General features: G+C 26.5%; 2 protein-coding genes across 8 annotated transcripts in view; both read left to right on the top strand.

The window, feature by feature from the left end:
• Window positions 1–2,170: 2,170 nt before the first annotated feature.
• LOC145189081 (protocadherin-11 X-linked-like) lies at window positions 2,171–7,795 on the top strand. 5 transcript variants are annotated; one of them, XM_090088484.1, is made up of 11 exons: window positions 2,233–2,277; window positions 2,394–2,562; window positions 3,228–3,348; window positions 3,484–3,614; window positions 4,057–4,271; window positions 4,853–5,008; window positions 5,269–5,463; window positions 6,073–6,277; window positions 6,498–6,784; window positions 6,900–7,025; window positions 7,118–7,795. In XM_090088484.1, exons 4-11 carry the CDS (start codon window positions 3,548–3,550, stop codon window positions 7,304–7,306), a joined length of 1,440 nt encoding a protein of 479 aa, XP_089944610.1. In that variant the 5' UTR covers window positions 2,233–2,277; window positions 2,394–2,562; window positions 3,228–3,348; window positions 3,484–3,547; the 3' UTR covers window positions 7,307–7,795. The 5 variants fall into 5 exon arrangements, with proteins under 5 accessions (XP_089944608.1, XP_089944609.1, XP_079921777.2 ...); XM_090088482.1 differs by lacking the exon at window positions 2,394–2,562 and having other exon boundaries at window positions 2,171–2,277; window positions 3,228–3,408; XM_090088483.1 differs by lacking the exon at window positions 2,394–2,562 and having other exon boundaries at window positions 2,192–2,277.
• Window positions 7,796–11,347: 3,552 nt separating this feature from the next.
• LOC145188501 (uncharacterized) overlaps window positions 11,348–19,087 on the top strand; it is a 30,898-nt gene continuing 23,158 nt past the window's right edge. For 2 of the 3 annotated variants that reach the window (XR_016452474.1, XM_090087322.1), the window contains exons 1-4: window positions 11,348–11,555; window positions 13,621–13,833; window positions 15,844–16,107; window positions 16,185–16,346. Coding sequence is in view for 2 of the 3 variants with exons in the window: in XM_090087322.1 (XP_089943448.1) it covers window positions 11,378–11,555; window positions 13,621–13,833; window positions 15,844–16,107; window positions 16,185–16,346 (817 nt within the window). In the remaining variant the exon portion in view is untranslated. The remainder of the gene's footprint in view (window positions 11,556–13,620; window positions 13,834–15,843; window positions 16,108–16,184; window positions 16,347–19,087) is intronic. The other variant, XM_090087324.1, reaches the window with a different exon arrangement.

Raw genomic sequence — 19,087 nt, 5'->3', positions numbered from 1 at the left:
ATCAATTCCGCTAAATATAGGGTGTTGCATCACGAAATTTTACGAAAACTGTCGTCTAAAAGCTCATTTGAAGGTTCGCATCAAAATGAGAAAATATTGCGATTAGCTCGAAGATGATGTTTTCTAAAAGCTTTACTGTATTTGGAGATAATTTTGCTTTATAAGAATAAAATATTATTAAAAGTAAGAGGTTCTCGAAATATTTCAAAAACCCCATGCGTTGCTATCATTGCAGACAGTCTGAAGTGATTGATTTTCGGTTATTCTTAACTTCAAGACTGACTTATTATTATTATTATTATTATTATTATTATTATTATTATTATTATTATTATTATTATTGTTATTGTTATCATCATTATTATTATTATTAATTTTATTGTTATTATTATTATTATTATTACTATTATTAATATTAGTATTATTATTATTTTTATTATTACTATTATTGTTATTATTATTATTATTATTACTATTATTGTTATTATTACTATTATCATTATTATTATTAATATTATTATTATTATTATTATTATTATTTATATTATTATTAACTTTATTATTATTATTATTGTTATTATTATTTTTATTACTATTATTATTATTATCATTTATATTATTATTATTATTATTATTATTATTATTGTTATTATTATTTTTATTACTATTAATATTATTATTATTATTATTATTATTATTATTATTATTATTCATTTTATTATTACTATTATTGTTATTATTATTATTATTACTATTACTATTATTATTGTTATTAATATTATTATTACTATTATTAATATTATTATTATCATTATTATTGTTATTAATATTATTATTATCATTTTTATTGTTATTATTATTATTTTTATTATTATTAATTTTATTATTATTATTATTGTTATTATTATTTTTATTACTATTATTATTATTATTGTTATTATTATTATTATTATTATTATTATTATTATTATTATTAATATTATTATTATTTTTTTTATTATTATTATTATTATTATTATTTTTATTATTATTATTATTATTATTTTTATTATTATTATTATTATTATTATTATTATTATTATTATTATTATTATTATTATTATTATTATTATTATTACTATTGTTATTGTTATTAATGAGTATGATATAAATTTAAGTTTTCTCAAAAGAATACCAAAAAAAAGTTTCTAGTGGTGACTTTGAAGTTAAGCTTGAGTTTGGTTTTGATTTGATTTTCATTCCATTCTCTTCTTAAAACAACATTTAATAATGACTACTTTTGTCAAAGTTAGTTAATTTATTTTCAATAAAACTAAATCTTATCATTAATACAACGAAAACATTGAAAATGTATGCTTCAATTATATCAATGGTAAGATTGGGTTTCAGTTTTTTACATTTTCCATTTTTCTTCTCTGTTGTTGCACCATTTCTTTCTACAAACGGGAGGTTATTTTTGTATCGGGAGAGTTGATTATCTTCACAAAAAAAAAAAATTTACCGTAAAATGATTTTGTCAGGTAGAGGAATCTTCAAATGGATAGACATGTTTTTTATTTTCATCTTTATTTTCAAGTGATTAAATTGAGCATCTTTCATATTTTTATGCCCGGTAAGTTGTGTAATGAACTACAAATATAAGAGGTAATGGGCCTTGAACCCTTAATCTTTACATTTTTAACTTAAATTTTTATGAACAAAATGAACACTCTTTAACAACAGAAAATTCCGGAGATTACCTTAAAGACCTTAGAATATAGACACCCGTTTTTCTCATTCAATAGACCTTCAGTATTTATAATAGAAATGAAATATAACTTTTTTGATAGTTAATGTGACTGAGCAAGACTGCGTTTTCTTTTCTTTTCTTTTTTTTTCTTTAATACTTATCAGTATTAACTTAAAGTGCTTTCAGTATGAAAGAATTTAAAGTGCTAGAAAGGTATTGATGCAAAATTTTACCCTCCCCAGAATGGGGTGTAGTATCATAACAACAAGAATATTATAACGAATTAATTCACTTTAACTTTTCAAATAAGTTTTATCATGTCATTTGGATTCGTTTTGAAGTTTTTTTTTAAGCGCGATAATTGTTTATTTATCAAGCGTAAGTAAAAAAAGGCATTGCATTGCATTGCATTGCATTGCATTGATTTCCTTAAAAAGCATTAGTGCGTAAACTTCTCTTGGGTTTAAAAATTTGTTTCGACGAGTTGATATTGACGATGATTAAAGAGTATATAAATTTTTGCTCCATAAGTTTTGTAGGGAGAAACGGTAATTTTATATTTAAGCACTATTATTATTTATTTTCTCTCTTATGGCTTGAAATGATTACAAAGGTTCACTTAAAAATGCTGCTGTCAAAGCTCTTTTCAAACGTTTTCGTGTAGAGCAGAACAGTAAAGAAATTCAATAACGGATTTGATGTTTTATATCCTGAAAATTACGGATTAAAAGTGGTGCTACGCCTTCCTTTAACCGATTTCCGTCACCAGCGTGTTGCACACATTTGAATTATTCAAAACGAGAACGGAAGATTTTTTTGTTGAAACTACTTTGGTAGAACATTTGCACGATTAAAACTTTTAAAAGCCTTTTTTTTTTTTTAAACTATGAATTAAAACATAGTAAAATATGCATAAATTGACTTCGGCAAAATTTTTACAGAAAACTTTTGAAAATCAAGAATGGAGAAATCTAAACATGTGCAAAACAAATTTAGATTTCTCCACTTACGATTTTCATTTTTTTTGGTTGAAGAAAGATATTTAAATTAGCTTTGAACCATAAATTCGCATGTCTTGTTTACAAAACTTTTTTTCTATTTTAAAGTGTCGCCTTATTCTTCCAGCAGTTTATTTCTGTATCTACTTATTTTTTTCTATTACTTTTCAATTTCCACAAAACTTTTTTTTATAAACATAGAACGAAGTATGAAAATGGAATTGATATACCACATAAAAGTTGAGCATATATATTTCTGTGATTTTTTTGACATTGTTTTGGTAAATAACACATACTTACCGATATTGACCCGGATTCAAAATAAATTATTGCAGAAGTGAAGTAAATAGACGCCATCTGTTTCATACTCTTATTAATTCCACCAAATAAATCGTCTCACAAAAAACCTATCTTTAAAGAGATTTTTCAAATAAATACTTTATAGATTCAAAAAATATTTTTGTGCTATTTTAGTAAAATATAAAAACTCTTTTTAATAGCTCCATAATCGAGAAGCAAAGAAAGCATACCTATCTATTGTGAACATTTGTAATGACACTGAATTAAAATTACCAGAAGATCTTAATAGTCATCTTCTAACAAAGCAACAAACAGCAAATGGTAGAGCTTGTTTCTCCTCTCAATGGCTTCGCATGAAAAGTTACAACTGTCTGCCAGCCAGTTAGTTGTTTAATAACACATACAAAAAAAGCGATTAAAAAAAAAAAAAAATTGTTATCAGTTTTATTGATTTAGTGTTGCATTGAATTTAAGACGACATTGGCTAAATTGATTGATTGATTGATCACTTCTTTAAACGATGAGCTGGATTTTCATGATTATATTTGGATGGTGCATTTTCTCAAAAGTCAGCGCTAATCGAAGAGGTTAGTTATTTTTATAAATGAAATTAAATTTTTAAAATATTTCCTATTCGCGTTATAAAAAGTAGTACTAACAAGTATATTGTCAAAAGTTGTAAACGTTTAGAATAACATCATATTTTATTTGGTACATTTTAGTTTACGCGAATGTTGTCTCACACGAATGTTATTTTAGATTAAGAGATGTTATTTAAGTGATTGTAATCGAATAAACCACAAAAAATATGTCGAGGTGCAACTTAAGCTATTAAGGTTTTCATTTACATGCTGCCATCACAAGTTTCAAAACTGGCACATGTTACAACGTTACGAATGCTCCTATTTTGTTTCAGTTTTTAAAAATTCTGTAAACTTCATCATTTCCCCTAAAATTTTAAGAGTAAATAATTACTTCTAATGAGTTGAGATTAATGTTTATTCATTTGTCTTCCATTCATTTCTCCAGAATATAACTTCAAACCGCGATTCTTGAAGGACCGCATAAGCGTTAGTGAACCTGAAAATACGAGCCCCGATAAAATCATCAAAGACATTAGCGAAATAGTCATTGACGACGAAGGGGATACATTGACGTATTCACTTGATAACAAAGGAGAAAGCGTTTGCACAATTGGGAGTAGCGATGGAAAATTGAAATTTAGAGAAAAACCAGATCGTGAAGTTAGTATAGTTAAATGAAACTTATTTTAAACCTTAGATTTCAAATTTTATTGCAATTCTTGAAGTCTTGAGAAAGGATCAAGTGTGAATTAATTATAAAAACAAAAGAGTGGCAAAATTTTTTCTGGTAGGAAGAAGATGGAAGGTGAAGTTGTGTTTAAACGGTAAAAAAAGTTTTAAGACAAAATCTGCTCTCCTTTGTTTTAATAAATTTATAAGAGAAATATTTTCACTTTGTTAAGTAAAAAAGAATTTTTTTTTTTTTTCCTTTTTTTTTTTCCCTCTTTCTTTTTCGCGCTTTTTTTCCCACAAATTAAAAGCGAAAAAAAGCTCAATAATCAATTATGAGATGAAAAAAAAATGTTTGTAAACTTTTGGTTTTGAAGTTAAAGTATTTGATGTTTGGTGCTGTCATGTAGTAATAATTGCTTCGTAAATGATACCCATTACTGAAAATTTTTAAAAAGTACAAAAATAATCTCATAAAGTAATATAGAGTTTTAAAAAAATAAAGTTTTCTTTTCAGAGATTTTTAAAATTTTTTCGAGATCAAAATCACGTGTATATCTTTTTTTTTTTAGGTTTGCGCAGAGTACGAATTTAAGGTTTTTGTATCTGATGACTTTGAAGGTGGCATCAACAGAGAAACGACTTTGGACGTTTATCTTTATATTTTGGATGAAAACGACAATAAACCAGTATTCATCAACACGCCATACATTTCTCACGTTTTAGAGGTATTGTTTTTTTAGATAGTGTTGATGACACAACACCGGATGACACAATGTACCAGTTGCGTAAACAGACAACTGAAAGCTTTTTTGTTTTAAAAAAGGTTTAAAGCATTAAAAAAAAGTTTACTCGAAATTATTTTAATTGATGTTAATTTATTATAATTAAAAATTTTTTTTTGACTAGACTACTTATAATTTCAAGTGTTTTAAAGCTTGTAATAGAATTTATAAAGTGCTAAATTATGCATTTATTTTTAACTCAGACTGTTCCGATTGGCACTGAAATAATCCAAGTACTCGCCTCAGACAAAGATGCAGGAAACAACAGAATAATTCGATACGTATTTAAAGAATCAAATGATCATTTTTCTTTGCACCCGAACAGTGGAATCATAACTTTGATTAAGTCACTTGATCACGAAAACAACAAAGCCCATACTTTAGTCGTCGAAGCGCAAGTAAATCTACTTTCTCAATTTTTTTTTTACGTAATTTCTTCACGAGGTTTTAAAATGCGTAATAGTAGCATACCTAGTAATCAATTATAATCGCAATATTTGCTCAGTGCTATTAGTTATATCACAAGCCACCAGCTGACCCTTCGAGTTCTGTTTCCGTTTCAATTACAAATTAAGCTTAACAGAAAATCGATTGATCAATCCCATTGTAATTTTACGCAGCAACTAATCAGAATTTTTGTACACAGCAACTGAACAGCATTTTTGCCAAGCTTTCTAGATTAAATTCAAATCACCTATTTAAATAATAAGTACATAGTTGATAATAATGCATAAATATATCAATAAAAATAATAAGCACATAGATGATGACAATTAGTACATAAGTAATAATGATAATAAGTTCATAATTCATAATAATAAACACATAAATAAAAATAATATATATAAATGAAAATAATAAGTATATAAAATATTGTAGATTGTTAAATATTAAAAGAATATCGCCGTCATTTTAAATTGCAATCAAAGTTTTTCTAAATAAAGGATTATAATTAAATTGAGAAATAAACGAAGAAAATGATTCTTGAATAAAACTTTTTGATATAGGATGAAGGAATAGAGAAGCTAACAGCAGAAACAACGGTGATAGTGAATGTTGGAGATGTCGGAGATAACAAACCGCATTTTATATCTCATCAGTACGATGAAGAAATTGAAGAGAATACACCGAAAGGTACGAAAGTTGCAGCTGTTGTTGCCGTTGATGGTGATTCAACTTTGAAAAGTAAAATTCAATACGAGATCATTGGAGGTAAATAGTTGCTTTTAAAATAACTTTATAGTAATTTGACGAACTTTATTTTTTATAACTCTATTAATAGATAAAAGTTCTTTTATGTACAAGCCAGACATTTTATTTTTTTTATCTTTATCTTTTTTTTATTTTTTTTGAACTTCAACATTCAAAGTTTAACTTTCTATTTGTATTACAGGAACTTAATTACTTTTACAACTTTTTTCAAAAATTTTAGGAGATGAATACGGTTTGTTTTTTATCGATAAAAATACTGGAGTAATAACAGTTGAAGGGCACCTCGATCGAGAATATTATTCAGAATTCAAGTTACGCGTGAAAGCTTATGAAGTCGACGAAATACACTCTTTTAACACGATAGACTTACGAATCAAGCTTGTCGATGTGAACGACAACTTTCCCAAGTTTGAACAAAAAGAATACATTGTTAACATTCGACAAGAACAGGCTCACCCACAAACTATTATTAGCGATAATATAAGAGCTACTGATGACGATGCAACTGTATGATTTTTTTCAGTTTTAATAATTTGCTTTTTGTCTTAAAACATTTGTAAACCTTAACAAACTTTGGTTCGGAGTATTTTGTAAATGTTCTTATGATGAACACCTTTTTCAGCTAAAGAACAACCACCTATTTTATTGGGTTGAAGACCAAGAGCTGTTTGATGTTCTTTCAGACAGAGGAACGTTGATGTTAAAGAAAGATGTTGGAAATCTGGTGCAAGATGTTTTTAGGTTCAAGGTAGTTTTCTATTTATTTTGATATAGACGAGTTGAAATCATTTTAGTACTTCTTTCCATGCTATTGTTTACGTTTGTGTCATTTGTTTCCAGATGTATGCTACCGAAGATCAGTCAAATGAACATTATTACGCTGTTACAAATGTAACGGTGCAGATAATACAGCATCCAAAAACTGTGTATCAAAAACAGTATTACAGAGGTTCTTCCGACGTTTTATCATGCACACAAGCACTGATTTTTTATCTTTTATTCATTCTTTACGGATTATTTAACTTTTAAGTTAGAAAGACTTTGCAAGGTGTTTTTTGCCTGAATAGGTTGTGAAAGTGCACGGTAATAGTATAACAGCAAATACAACAGAAAAACATTACACGACAATATTTACAATGGGCATAAAAGTTTAAATGGGCAAATTGAAGGCTGAAGTAAATCCTTGAAAATTCATTAAACGTTTACAAATGTCAGATACTCGATCATTCTAATTCAAATGCATAGGCTCAAAGCCTGTGATGGCGAATTGAGGAATTGTTCTAGTTTTTTTGTTTGTTTGTTTTTTGTTTTTTTTTGTTGTTGTTTTTTTTTTCATCAATATTTTTTATTATTTTCACCGAGTAGTAATATGTCCATAAAATATTTTCTTATATTAATTACAAAGAACAAAAAATGCTATGAGTGTCATTAATTTATTAAGTAATTTATTTATGTAAATAATATATTGTTAAAATCTTGTAGATTTTTAAAACCTAAAATGCTTTGTTCCTTTTAAAATATCTGTATTTTTGATGATTTTATTTCAAAATAGTTTTTAAAAAGTATGCCACATTTAACTGAACCAGCAGTTTGCTGCTCTTTTAAAAGAAATGCAGCCCCAGGTTATTTTTTAAAGAAATTTATATTAAGTGGTGTTGCAATGACAAAACTTGCGAAATCCGTTCTGAGATTAGAATAGCCTAAGACTTTTCATCTTTTTTAAGAAATTCTAAAAATTAAAGACATTTTAATTATCTTTCTAAAAATATGCTTAATTTTGCTACACTAATGTTCCATTACCAAATCTTGAAATTTGGGTTACGGAAAACTGTAACTTTAAGCAGATTCATTGAAAAAAGTCTTGGGTCGGAAAGAAAATTTTTTGGATCTCATTAGAACATGGGAAGTTCTATGATTTTGTAGAATGTTCTAGCATCTTGTTTTTAATGTGGTAAATTATTTTCTAGAAATTTTCATGCAAATATATAAACAAGTTCAGGTGATTCACTTGACATAAAATGTCAGATCAGAAATCCCATATTCGACACTAGATCTTAAATGAGTTTCAACTCGAGGATTCGAGTTCTGGTCTGGTCTTCCAAATGAAGTTAATTCTGAAGTGGTGCGCAAACTGGTGGAGGAGGATCTAAAACCACTAGCCGTTGTATAGCCTCCACACTTCAATGTTTTCAAACTTCAGTACTGTACTATTCATTGGGATAAGTTTCTAACACTGGGGTTTTGGTTCCCCCTCCGTCTGACACAATCACTCTCAGCTTCTACTGGTATGGGATTCAATTCTTTATAAAGGTGGAACTACTGTTGATAGTAATGGCAATTATATTGTAGATTGACTATATTTATTCAAAGCATTACGATGAATTAAAATATTTCATGAAACTGTGAAAAAGCTTCCTTTCTAACCTAACAAATTTTAGTTGAAACGTCTCAGCTGGCTAATTACTACCTACCCAGCTAACACAAAACGTTCAGGTACGTTCGATGAACGTTGGAAACGTTCTTAGAACGTGCCCGACCGTTTCTAACGTTCTAAGAACGTTTCTTGAACGTTTTGTGTTAGCTGGGTATCTTCATTAATAACAAAGTTGTGAAGTCACTTTTCTTGAGTTTAGATTCCTAGTGGGTAAAAAACTGGTGTTTTTTTTTTTGTACAAATTTCTGATTGAACAAGTTCTTGTGTAACCCCCTGTCTGTTTTCACGCACAATTGATGATAGGGAAAATTGTTTTACTGACAGTTGGGAAACTTTTTATACAAATGACGAATGGGTTTTGACAAGACAAAGAAATTTGACAAAATTCATCATCACCGGATTTAGTTTGACTTTTAAAAAGTTTTTTATTTTTTTATTTTACGATTTGGACTGTAAAAGTACGAACAAAAGTTAATTTTCTTGATTAAGAAATTTGTTGACTTGGTTGAAACCATAAAGAGCCGTTTTCTGCACTCTCATCTGAATTTCTTTCCATCAAAATGTAGAGTACCGAGCGTAAGGAGCACTTTCATGAAGATGTTGCAGCTATCAAGAAAAAAGATATCAAGGTAGATAAAGTTTATCAATTCTTGCAGACTGCTGTTGGAAAGTATGATCAATTACTGGCATAAAAATGGGTGAATATCAAAAAAATTTCAAAAAATTTTGTTTTTACATAAAAAACTGACTGAGAGGCGTGATGTACTTTTTAAAGTAATAGAAAATCACGGTAATTCAAAAACACGGATTTCTAAGAAAAGTTCAGAAAACACAACAAATTATGAAAAACACGGAAAAAACGGCTTCCGTGTTTTTATGATTTTCGTCTGTCCCTATAAATCATGTCATCAAATGTTGCAGTGTTTTCTGCGATAGAATTGTAAGACAATACATCACATAAATTATATTCTTTATTTAGCTGTTGTTTTAAGGAATACAAGTACAACCTAAGTCCCAAGCAATTTGTCTGCTTTATACTGCATAACTAGTGCATCAGTAATAACTGTTGTGCAGCGACTCAATGATGACGAGCGGCTCAATGATGACGAGCTTCTTCAGAAAATCAAGTTGATGATTCTAAAATAAGTAATCAAAGAATATTTTGTAAATCAGTTGCCGATTATGTATTGTTTTTAAATATTTCTAAGATTTTCATTTTCACTCGGTTCATATTTTTTATTTTAAGTTTACAAGTTAAGTTTATACTAAAAAAAAAAACTCCATTCTTCTTATCATTGGGATTAAAAACTTTTGAACGGGATCCTTGATAAATTATGGATCTCGTATATATCTTCGTATAATGTTACCGAATCATAGAACAATGTTCCAGCTCTCCAGATCTTCACTCAACGATTCTCAAAAGATGAATAGCAATATTAAGAACTATAAAATGTGCTATTTATGTTGTTATACTCTGTTTTTTAAAAGTATATTTTGAAACTTTCTCAGTAACGGTTCAGTTGAAGTCTGTATTTTTATTTTTAGAACTATTGGGTTGTTCAACAAACTCGTGCCGTTCTTTTATTTACATAAAAATTTTTTGTTAAAACTACTGACTTTAATTGGAGTAGTGTAATAGTTTTTAGCTTTTTTTTTTTTGTTTTTTCAAATTTTTTTGGAATCCTGATTTTTATGCTTATAAAAAATTTCTTTTATAAATTCAGATTTATAGAGCTCCAAGTTGACAAATACTACGACATTATCTTACAACCTAGTATAATAATCTGTAACCTTCGATTCTAAAAATTATGAAATGTCATTAGATATTTGTGTATTTGAGGAAACTAAAGTTGTAAGCTCGGCATTTTTTGTAAGAGATTATTTTCTCAAGAAGAGGATAAAGTAATTAATCGACAACTTCATATGGGCCCATATATGAAAAAATATATAAATAATTAACCAGCAGTGAGGTTGCTTTTTCTGAATTAAAAGAGGTTTTGATTAAAGAATTCCAGAATTTAATGTTTGTTTGAACTGTATTGAGGAGCACCACTCAAAAAATATATCATCGGGTTTTCATCGATAACAAACAACACCTTTATGTGTACTGTAAATAAGGGACTAAAGTAAAAATATTTTATACTTATTTCAATATAAAATATTTTTACTTTAGTCCCTTATTTAAATGGTTTCTATTCGAGCAGGAAAAAAAAAGCATTCAAAGCATTGAACCGAAATTTTTCTAAGTTTAAAATTTAAAACAACTTCCTCTTGTCATCAAAGAGCAACTCTTCTTCAGAGTAAACAAGGCAAATGATTGCTCAAGCATGGACAATTTTTAAACCATAAGCTTACATAAATATTTCAAAATCACATTGTACGAAAGCGATATTTTTAGAAAACTTTGGAAGAATCTTTCTTCTCATTAATTCTTATCTCGCTTATGGTTGTTTTGTATTGCTTTTTCTGTTAATAACTTGAAAAACTCTTAATTTTAATCTAAAGTTTTCAAGTTATAAACTGTATATATATATATATATATATATATATATATATATATATATATATATATATATATATATATATATATATATATATATATATATATATATATATATATATATATATATATATATATATATATATATTCATTTTTTACCAATTAGATGATTTACATATTCCTTGCAATACTTGGTTATGGAATATGCATGAGTCATCAAATAAGCGACATATCAGATTATGACATTGATTTCACCCAACGAAGTGGCATATTTATTCCTGTAGGTTCTTACGACAATTTAAATGAAATGGTAATCTTTGCAAACCAACGAAGTTCTGTATCAGGTAATCAGTTTATTGTGCCTTGATCACTTTTATTTATTTATGGAATTTTTTTTTGAATTTTATATTAACACAAGACATTTCAGACATTAAACACAAGTTTTTAAAAATTGAATCAGACATTAAACACAAGTTTTTAAAAATTGAGGTTTTGGGGAGGGAAATGGAAGAATGGCTCACAAACTCAAACTAATTAGCTAATGCAAGATATCGTCGACTTACTTAAACCTTCTTCTTCCGTGATTAAAATTAGAAGTTTCAAAGTTTCCTTATGATTATGATTAAAATTAGAAGTTTCAAAGTGTTTTAATTATCGTCTAAGAATTTTGTAAACCAAATAAATTGACAAAGAAGGTTTTACATGTCGACAACTTTAAAAAGAAGAAAATTGTCGTACATTTTCTTTAACTAAAACAAGTTACACAAGTTAAAATTAAAACACTTCAATATACTGAAAGGTAACATCTTTGTTTATAAACCCTTCCAATCAAAATGTTCCAATCAAAATGTTCCAATCAAAATGTTCCAATCAAAATGTTCCAATCAAAATGTTCCAATCAAAATGTTCCAATCAAAATGTTCCAATCAAAATGTTCCAATCAAAATGTTTGAAATCGTTTTTTTAAATATTTCCAGTTTTTTACTTTATGATTGTTTTAAATTTTTTCTGTTCATTTATAATAACAAATGTTTACAAATGAAGGCTGTTAAACATTACAACAAACATAATACTCATGATTCAGTTACACCGCATAGAGGGTCCATACTTGGTAAATTCATGGTGGACTGACTCTGCAAAATTGTCTTTCCTATATCAGGACAAAAATAAAGATATTTTTAATTTCAAAAAAGCTTTCAAGTTGTTTTGCATAATCTACCATCATTTTCCTTACTTGATGCTTAATTGCAGTTCTATTCCACGCATCTTCTATGGTAATAGAACTTGCCTGTAATTTTTTTCTCTGTCACTTAAGTCTGGTTCACAAAATTTAAATTTTCTTCAAAAACATTTTTAATGAACTCAAAGTGAAGTTCTTTTTTATCAACTACTAAAAGTTTTTTATCAACTTCTAAAAGTTAATAAAAAAGAATTTCGCTTAGAGTTCATTAGAGATTAGAGTTCATTTCGCTTAGAGTTCATTAGATATAATTTCGCTTAGAGTTCATTAGAGATTAGAGATTATGGAAATAAAGATTATTTCTTTAGAAATAATCTTTATTTCCATCAATTTGGATTGAAACATGCCATTTCTTCCCTGGACACACTTAAGAGTATTTGTCCTATTGGTTGAATTCATAAACTTTATTTTTTACTTTCTCACTAATAAATCTTCCTCTTTTTTTTTTTTTTTTTTTTTTTATGGTTCTGCCAATATGTTTATATCTTTTGCATTGATAATACACACAACTATTTTCCAGGAAGCTGAAAAATAGTTGTATTAATAGTTATATCAATGTTCCAACTCAGGAACAGTTTAAACTTTTAGTTTTTCAGAGCTTGAAGAAACATCAAACTTTCCTAAAAAATGAGTTTAACTATTGTTTGTTAATACAGCACAACTCTTTTGTTTCTGATTCATCATTTGTTAATTCTGGAGAAACTCCTAAAATATTTGCTTTTTTTTTTTGGTTCCAGTATGGATCTCATTAATCTTTCTTCTTGCATAACTAAATCTATCTTTGTAGCTAATAGTTTAAGAGGTGAACAACCGAGGCTATTGGTGCATGATTTAATGTTTTCTTTTATATCGAATCTCATTGAAAACTTTGTTGTTAACTTTCATATATATATTTTTTAAATATCATAACTTTTGACATTCTATACAAACTTTATGACTTGATTCTAGTTCAAACTCCTTTACAACAGCAGCACTGATTACTTTCAGCATATTTTTCCTTTAGGATTAGTTTAAATATGATTTACTTTATATTTAATGCACAAGCAATGCATTTGTATACTAACCTAGTATACAAATTCATTGGTCGTGCACATATGTTTATAATACTTGTGTTATATAAGTAGTATCAAAATTCAGTCTGTAATTTTAGCATTTTAAAATTTTTTTAGGGATAAGACGCACTATTGAAAAATTACCAGACTCTATTGATAAAATTCAAAGAAATAAACAATATTCTGTTTATGCTACAAATTGCAGAGTTAAAACTGGTTCAAATAATCAGTTAAAACTGATTCAAGTTCAAAATTGCAGAGAAAAGCTGGATATTGATTTTTACATTCGGTACTTTTTTAAACAAAATATAATAGATGATGTCACTCAAGGTAATTAACTTACTTAAAATTGTGTATATGGGTTATTTAAAAGTTTTCTTAAAATCTTTTAGCTTACCTAATTAAGATGATGATTATTTGCATATTTAGGGGAGAGTTGTGCTGAATGGACCACAAAATTAGACTTTTTTATAAATATGATTATTATTCATATTTTTAATTACCAAGGCGAATATATTATTTCAGAAGACAATATTCATATCTTAACTAATTATCCTTGAAGGCTGTAGAACATTGAGCAATAATAACACCATTATTAAAAAGTGCAATATGACACATACAAAATTGTTTAATGATCAATTCAGTACAGTTGATTGTACTAAATGGACCAACCATGTACTGAATAGACCAGCACTAAATTCATTTTATGTAATCAATAAATAGTTGAATTATGCACAGCAATCAGGGTATATTGATGTTTTAATATGGAATATTATTATCCTTGTAAAAAATAACCTAAAATGAATCATGGGTCAATTAAATTGAACCATGATTCATTTTTTTTAGAAAGTGTTTTTTTATTTAAATATATTCATCATAAAGGTGATAAATTAGAGCTTAAAATCAACGAAAGAGAATTTTGAGATAATCTAGAATTTTCTGATTATAAAATAAGCTGCAATAACTATTACAAGTTTAAACAAAAGTCTTAATCAGAAAGTCAATTTATAATAATCATAAACATTGGTTTGCATTATCTGCACTTGTGCATGCTTTATATGCCTAGCTGGCACAATGTCTGCAGCAGTTCCACAGTTTATTGTCTCAACTGATTTCCCCACATATTACACACAAGTCATTATTTGACTTAATTTCTCCACAAATATTTAAACAATCTTTAACACCATTATCACTTCTTTGGACATAGATATCATTACTGTTAGTTAAGTTTCAGAGCATATTCAAATGTTAGTGCTCTTAGTTTAATAGGACTCAACCTATATTTCTTTTTGAAGAAACTTAGCAATATTGAACCAGATTTTTTTCTTCTAATACTGAAAACACTTTCATAGAACTGTTACTATATGGAATACATTTCAATTTATCTAATCCATCTGGTGATTGTTAAATTTATTTAATTCTCCTTTTAAGAGTTGAATGTTTGACTACAAATATCTCAGCAGCTTTTATTTCAGATAATGCCTCTGAAACAAAAAAAGAATAAAAATTGCATATAATTTTATTATAAAAAACTTTTTTTATGTTATCTTTTATATGTAACACATGCAAAGCTTAAATTTAAATTATTTTTTAAAAACCTTAGTGATTTAAATCAAATAAGTTACTTGTGGTATTTTATTTGTGGTTTTTTATATTACTGTAGAAATCAATGATGGTTTGATAAACGACACTTTTTTTTATTATGAAAAACCTAAATATTGGGTTTAGCCTCAGTGTGTTTCCTAAAGATTAGAATGGGTTTGTGTGTGTGTTTCATAAAGATTAGGATAAGTTTGTGTGTATGTTTCTTAAGGTTAAACACTTGAAAGTTTCATAACTATGTTTACTTGAACTTAAAAAGTTTATCCAACATTTAAGAAACTCACTTAAGGGAGAGACACAAAGAATACTTTCTATCTAGATATATCATATATATTAAATGAAATATCTAGGTATATATTATTACTATGGTATCAAGTTATTGATAGGTTATAAAATGACCTATCTAGCAACAAAATACACTGGTTAGTAATTTAACTTCAAAACATTTAATAACTTAAAATAATATTTCACTTTTTATGAAGTATAATATTTCAAAAGAGAATATTATAAAATAAAACTTATTAGGTCCATTAGTCCATTCGGTACCACTTTCCCTTACATTAAAAAAAAAATTTAATTTTTGATAAAAGTTTAATGAGATAAAATCAAACTTTTTTTTCTTGAATAAATGATGCGTAAGAGTGTGTTATAACCTTATTATATTTTTCTTTACTATATACAATCCTTATTATGTATTTGTTATAACCTTATTTATATTTGTTTTAATTTTATTAAAAGATTTCATTCAAACAAAAAAGCTTATATTTGAATCAATGGAAATAAATTCTGATGGTTCAATAAAGTTTACAGCAACAAGCAATGGAGAGATTTATTATCATGTTCCCTCAATGATAAAGCTTCAAAATGTAGCTCTTAAAAGCTTGGTGATGAACAAGCGTGAGATGACTGGTTCTAAGACATCAATAGCATCATTAAAACCAATGAGTTTTTCTTTAACTGGAGAATTCTACTCATTAAAAACAACCATATCTACCCAAAAAGGTAGATTATTTTTATATTGATTTCAGTTATTAATAAATAAAAATCTTAGCATGTGGTTTATGTTTTGTGATTTTTAGGTTCAGAAGATATTGAGATTGAAATGCAAGTTAACTCAATTCCTTTATCAACTTTTGCAAGCTATTGGGATGTTCAACTAGATAAAGTTGCATCAACAAATGAAATTAATTTTACAATGGACTATTTTAAAAGCTTAACAATGAATTCACCTACCATTAAAGGTCTGGTATTTCAATATCAATAATCTATTCCTTTTTTAATTTGCATGACTTCATTATGATTTTTTAGTAGTTATTATAGTAACAAACACAAAAACATTTTTCATAGCAATCTAAGTTATAAATTTTTATGAATTTTAGTTACTGTTGATGCTTTTACTGTTCTCACTATTTTGTTAGTATCACTTAATATAAATCAATTATACTGGATCACAAACTTTTTGCTGACTAAGGTTTGGGAGTTGTATATAGCAACCGTTTGTTACTTTGGCTTCTGTTTTTAACTATCACATCTAGTTTTTATTCCATAGCAAACCCTTATTTTATGTATAGTGTAAGAAAACTGCCTGAAGTCAAAATAATATGTTTGTTGAATCATACAACTCCAAACAAAAAGATAAACAAGTCTGAAATTGAGATGTAGAACAAAATAAAACAATAAAAATAAATTATTTGAAGTAAAGAGAGGAAATAAATTTTTTTTTGCTTATCTGCATTTGGTTTATAACAATCTTTTCTCCCATATTCACCCTTCAATCTGATATTTGCCAAAATTCTGTTTTCAATGCTTGTACTTTGCTCAGCAAGCCTATAATACAGGAAACATTATTTTGTATATACCTCTTATTGATCAAGTGAAAGGTAAACCATGTTACATGCACTTATGATTACTTTCAGATTTTTTAGTTGAAATTCATTTTTTTAATTCAATTTTTAATTAAGATTAATTCAATTCATTTTTAATTCAGTTTTAGTTGAAATTTTTAACAATTTCAACAAATGCATTCTAACATATTAATTATTGTATTAGATAAAAATTATGTAAAGACCTTTACTCTTTCTATTGTAGATTTATGAAACTATGTTCAAAACAGACCCACCTTCAAATTTAAAACTTAATATGATAGGTATTAATAGATGTCATTTTTTTAAATCAGCAATTCCAAATAACCTTGAATTAACTATCAAATTAAAGTCAGCAGAAAAAAAAAGATTAATTTTTTTGGTCGATGTTCACTGTGTACCATACCACTAAATTTGAGTTTTCCCCACATTAAGTTTTACTTTATGATTATCTAGTTATGTTGTACAAAGAAAATTGTTTGATAATTTCAAACTTTATATCTGGATACATAATAAATAATAAATTATATGAGATTTTTTGAAATAGGTCTCATTTTTAACAAAAGAGTTCCAATTTTTGCAATTAAAATCCTACATTTTTATACAAAATGCTAAGTGAATTGCATAAAAGAAATAGAGAATAGTGCAAATAACCATTACAAATATAAATGAACGCAATTTTTTAGAAACACTAAAATATCTTTTGTTGAATAACAACAACTAAGTTGTTGTTTTTTTTTTTTTTTTTTTTTTTTTTTTAAATTTAAAGCTTGCATTTTTTTTATTATAGCATATTTTATTATATTTTTATAAAGCTTTCACTTTTTGTTATGTATTATAATATTATTTGATAATTATTTATTATAATAGTTGTGATAATTATTTATAATAATAGTTGTGTATAATGTTAATCAATAATAGTATGATAATACAGTTTTAAGATTCCACAGAAGTATATGTATTTTTTTCTTTTAACTTATGATATCAAAATACCCTAGATTGCTAAGCAAGTTGCATAAAAGAAATAGAGAACATAAAATAGAAAATAGAAAATAGTGTAAATAATCATGATATTTGATTAAAGGTTAGCAAACCTTTACAAAATTTAAGCATAGATAAAAACTTTTATCAAATAAAATGCATTGTTAATTGGACAACATAAGTTTCCCAAATACATTATAAAAAACTTTTTTTCCTTTTTTTCATGAAGAATTTTAAAATCATTCCATTAACTTACTATATTTACATAATTATTGATAGAGATACATTTAAAAATACATAAAATTGGTTGAAAAACAAATTTTTTATTGTTAGTTTCCAAAGAAAAATTTATGAAAATAGATTTTTCTTTAGATTAACTTTTAAATATGTATAAGAATCTAAGATAATCAGAAATATCCAAAAGTGCTAATATACTTCTCCTTTGCCAAATCACAAACAAAATGGTTGGCTTTGCTTGAAATCTTATGCAATTGTAACTATTATTAACATGTGTGGGAATGTTTTGTGAATTCAAAACTTAGTGAATGCAGTATATTCCTCGATCCCAGCAAATGAAGAATGTGTAGCTTCAAGTAATTTAAATACATTTAAATACAAATTAAAATTGAACAGGATAACATTAGCATATATGAAAATTTTTCATGTTAAACTACAGTGAGTTGCATAAATATAGAGTCAGTTGGCTTTTAATTTGATTTTTTTAATGTTTTTTTGCATTTATTGCTTAAAACTGATTCATTTAAAACTGATTCATTATGAATTTATGTTCAAAACAGACCCACCTTCAAATTTAAAACTTAATATGATAGGTATTAATAGATGTCATTTTTTTAAATCAGCAATTCCAAATCACCTTGAATTAACTATCAAATTAAAGTCAGCAGAAAAAAAAGATTAATTTTGTTTGCTACAAATGCATTTTAATGCATTTATAGCAAACAAAAAAGTTAATAACTTATATTTTTTTAAAATTTTATCAACAGTGGTATTATAAACAAAATAAGAAAAAAAATTTTTTCAAAAAAAAAAAGTTTAAGATTTTTATGAGAAATATACACAACTGTTAAAAAACAAAAGAAAAAAAAAGCAGAGCAAAAATATAGAGTCAGGGTGAATTT

The sequence above is a fragment of the Hydra viridissima genome, unplaced genomic scaffold (genome assembly GCF_058129835.1).
Source record: "Hydra viridissima isolate aposymbiotic clone 2 unplaced genomic scaffold, HvirCarnegie_v1 scaffold_5, whole genome shotgun sequence".
Taxonomy (NCBI): domain Eukaryota; kingdom Metazoa; phylum Cnidaria; class Hydrozoa; order Anthoathecata; family Hydridae; genus Hydra; species Hydra viridissima.
This window is presented reverse-complemented; position numbering and strand designations above follow the sequence as displayed.

Coding starts and splice junctions, on each gene's coding strand:
- LOC145189081 (XM_090088482.1), top strand. CDS start 3,548: ATGAGCTGGATTTTCATGATTATATTTGGATGGTGCATTTTCTCAAAA. Junction 5,009..5,268: donor ACATTTCTCACGTTTTAGAG/GTATTGTTTTTT, acceptor TTTTTAACTCAG/ACTGTTCCGATTGGCACTGA. Junction 6,278..6,497: donor TCAATACGAGATCATTGGAG/GTAAATAGTTGC, acceptor CAAAAATTTTAG/GAGATGAATACGGTTTGTTT.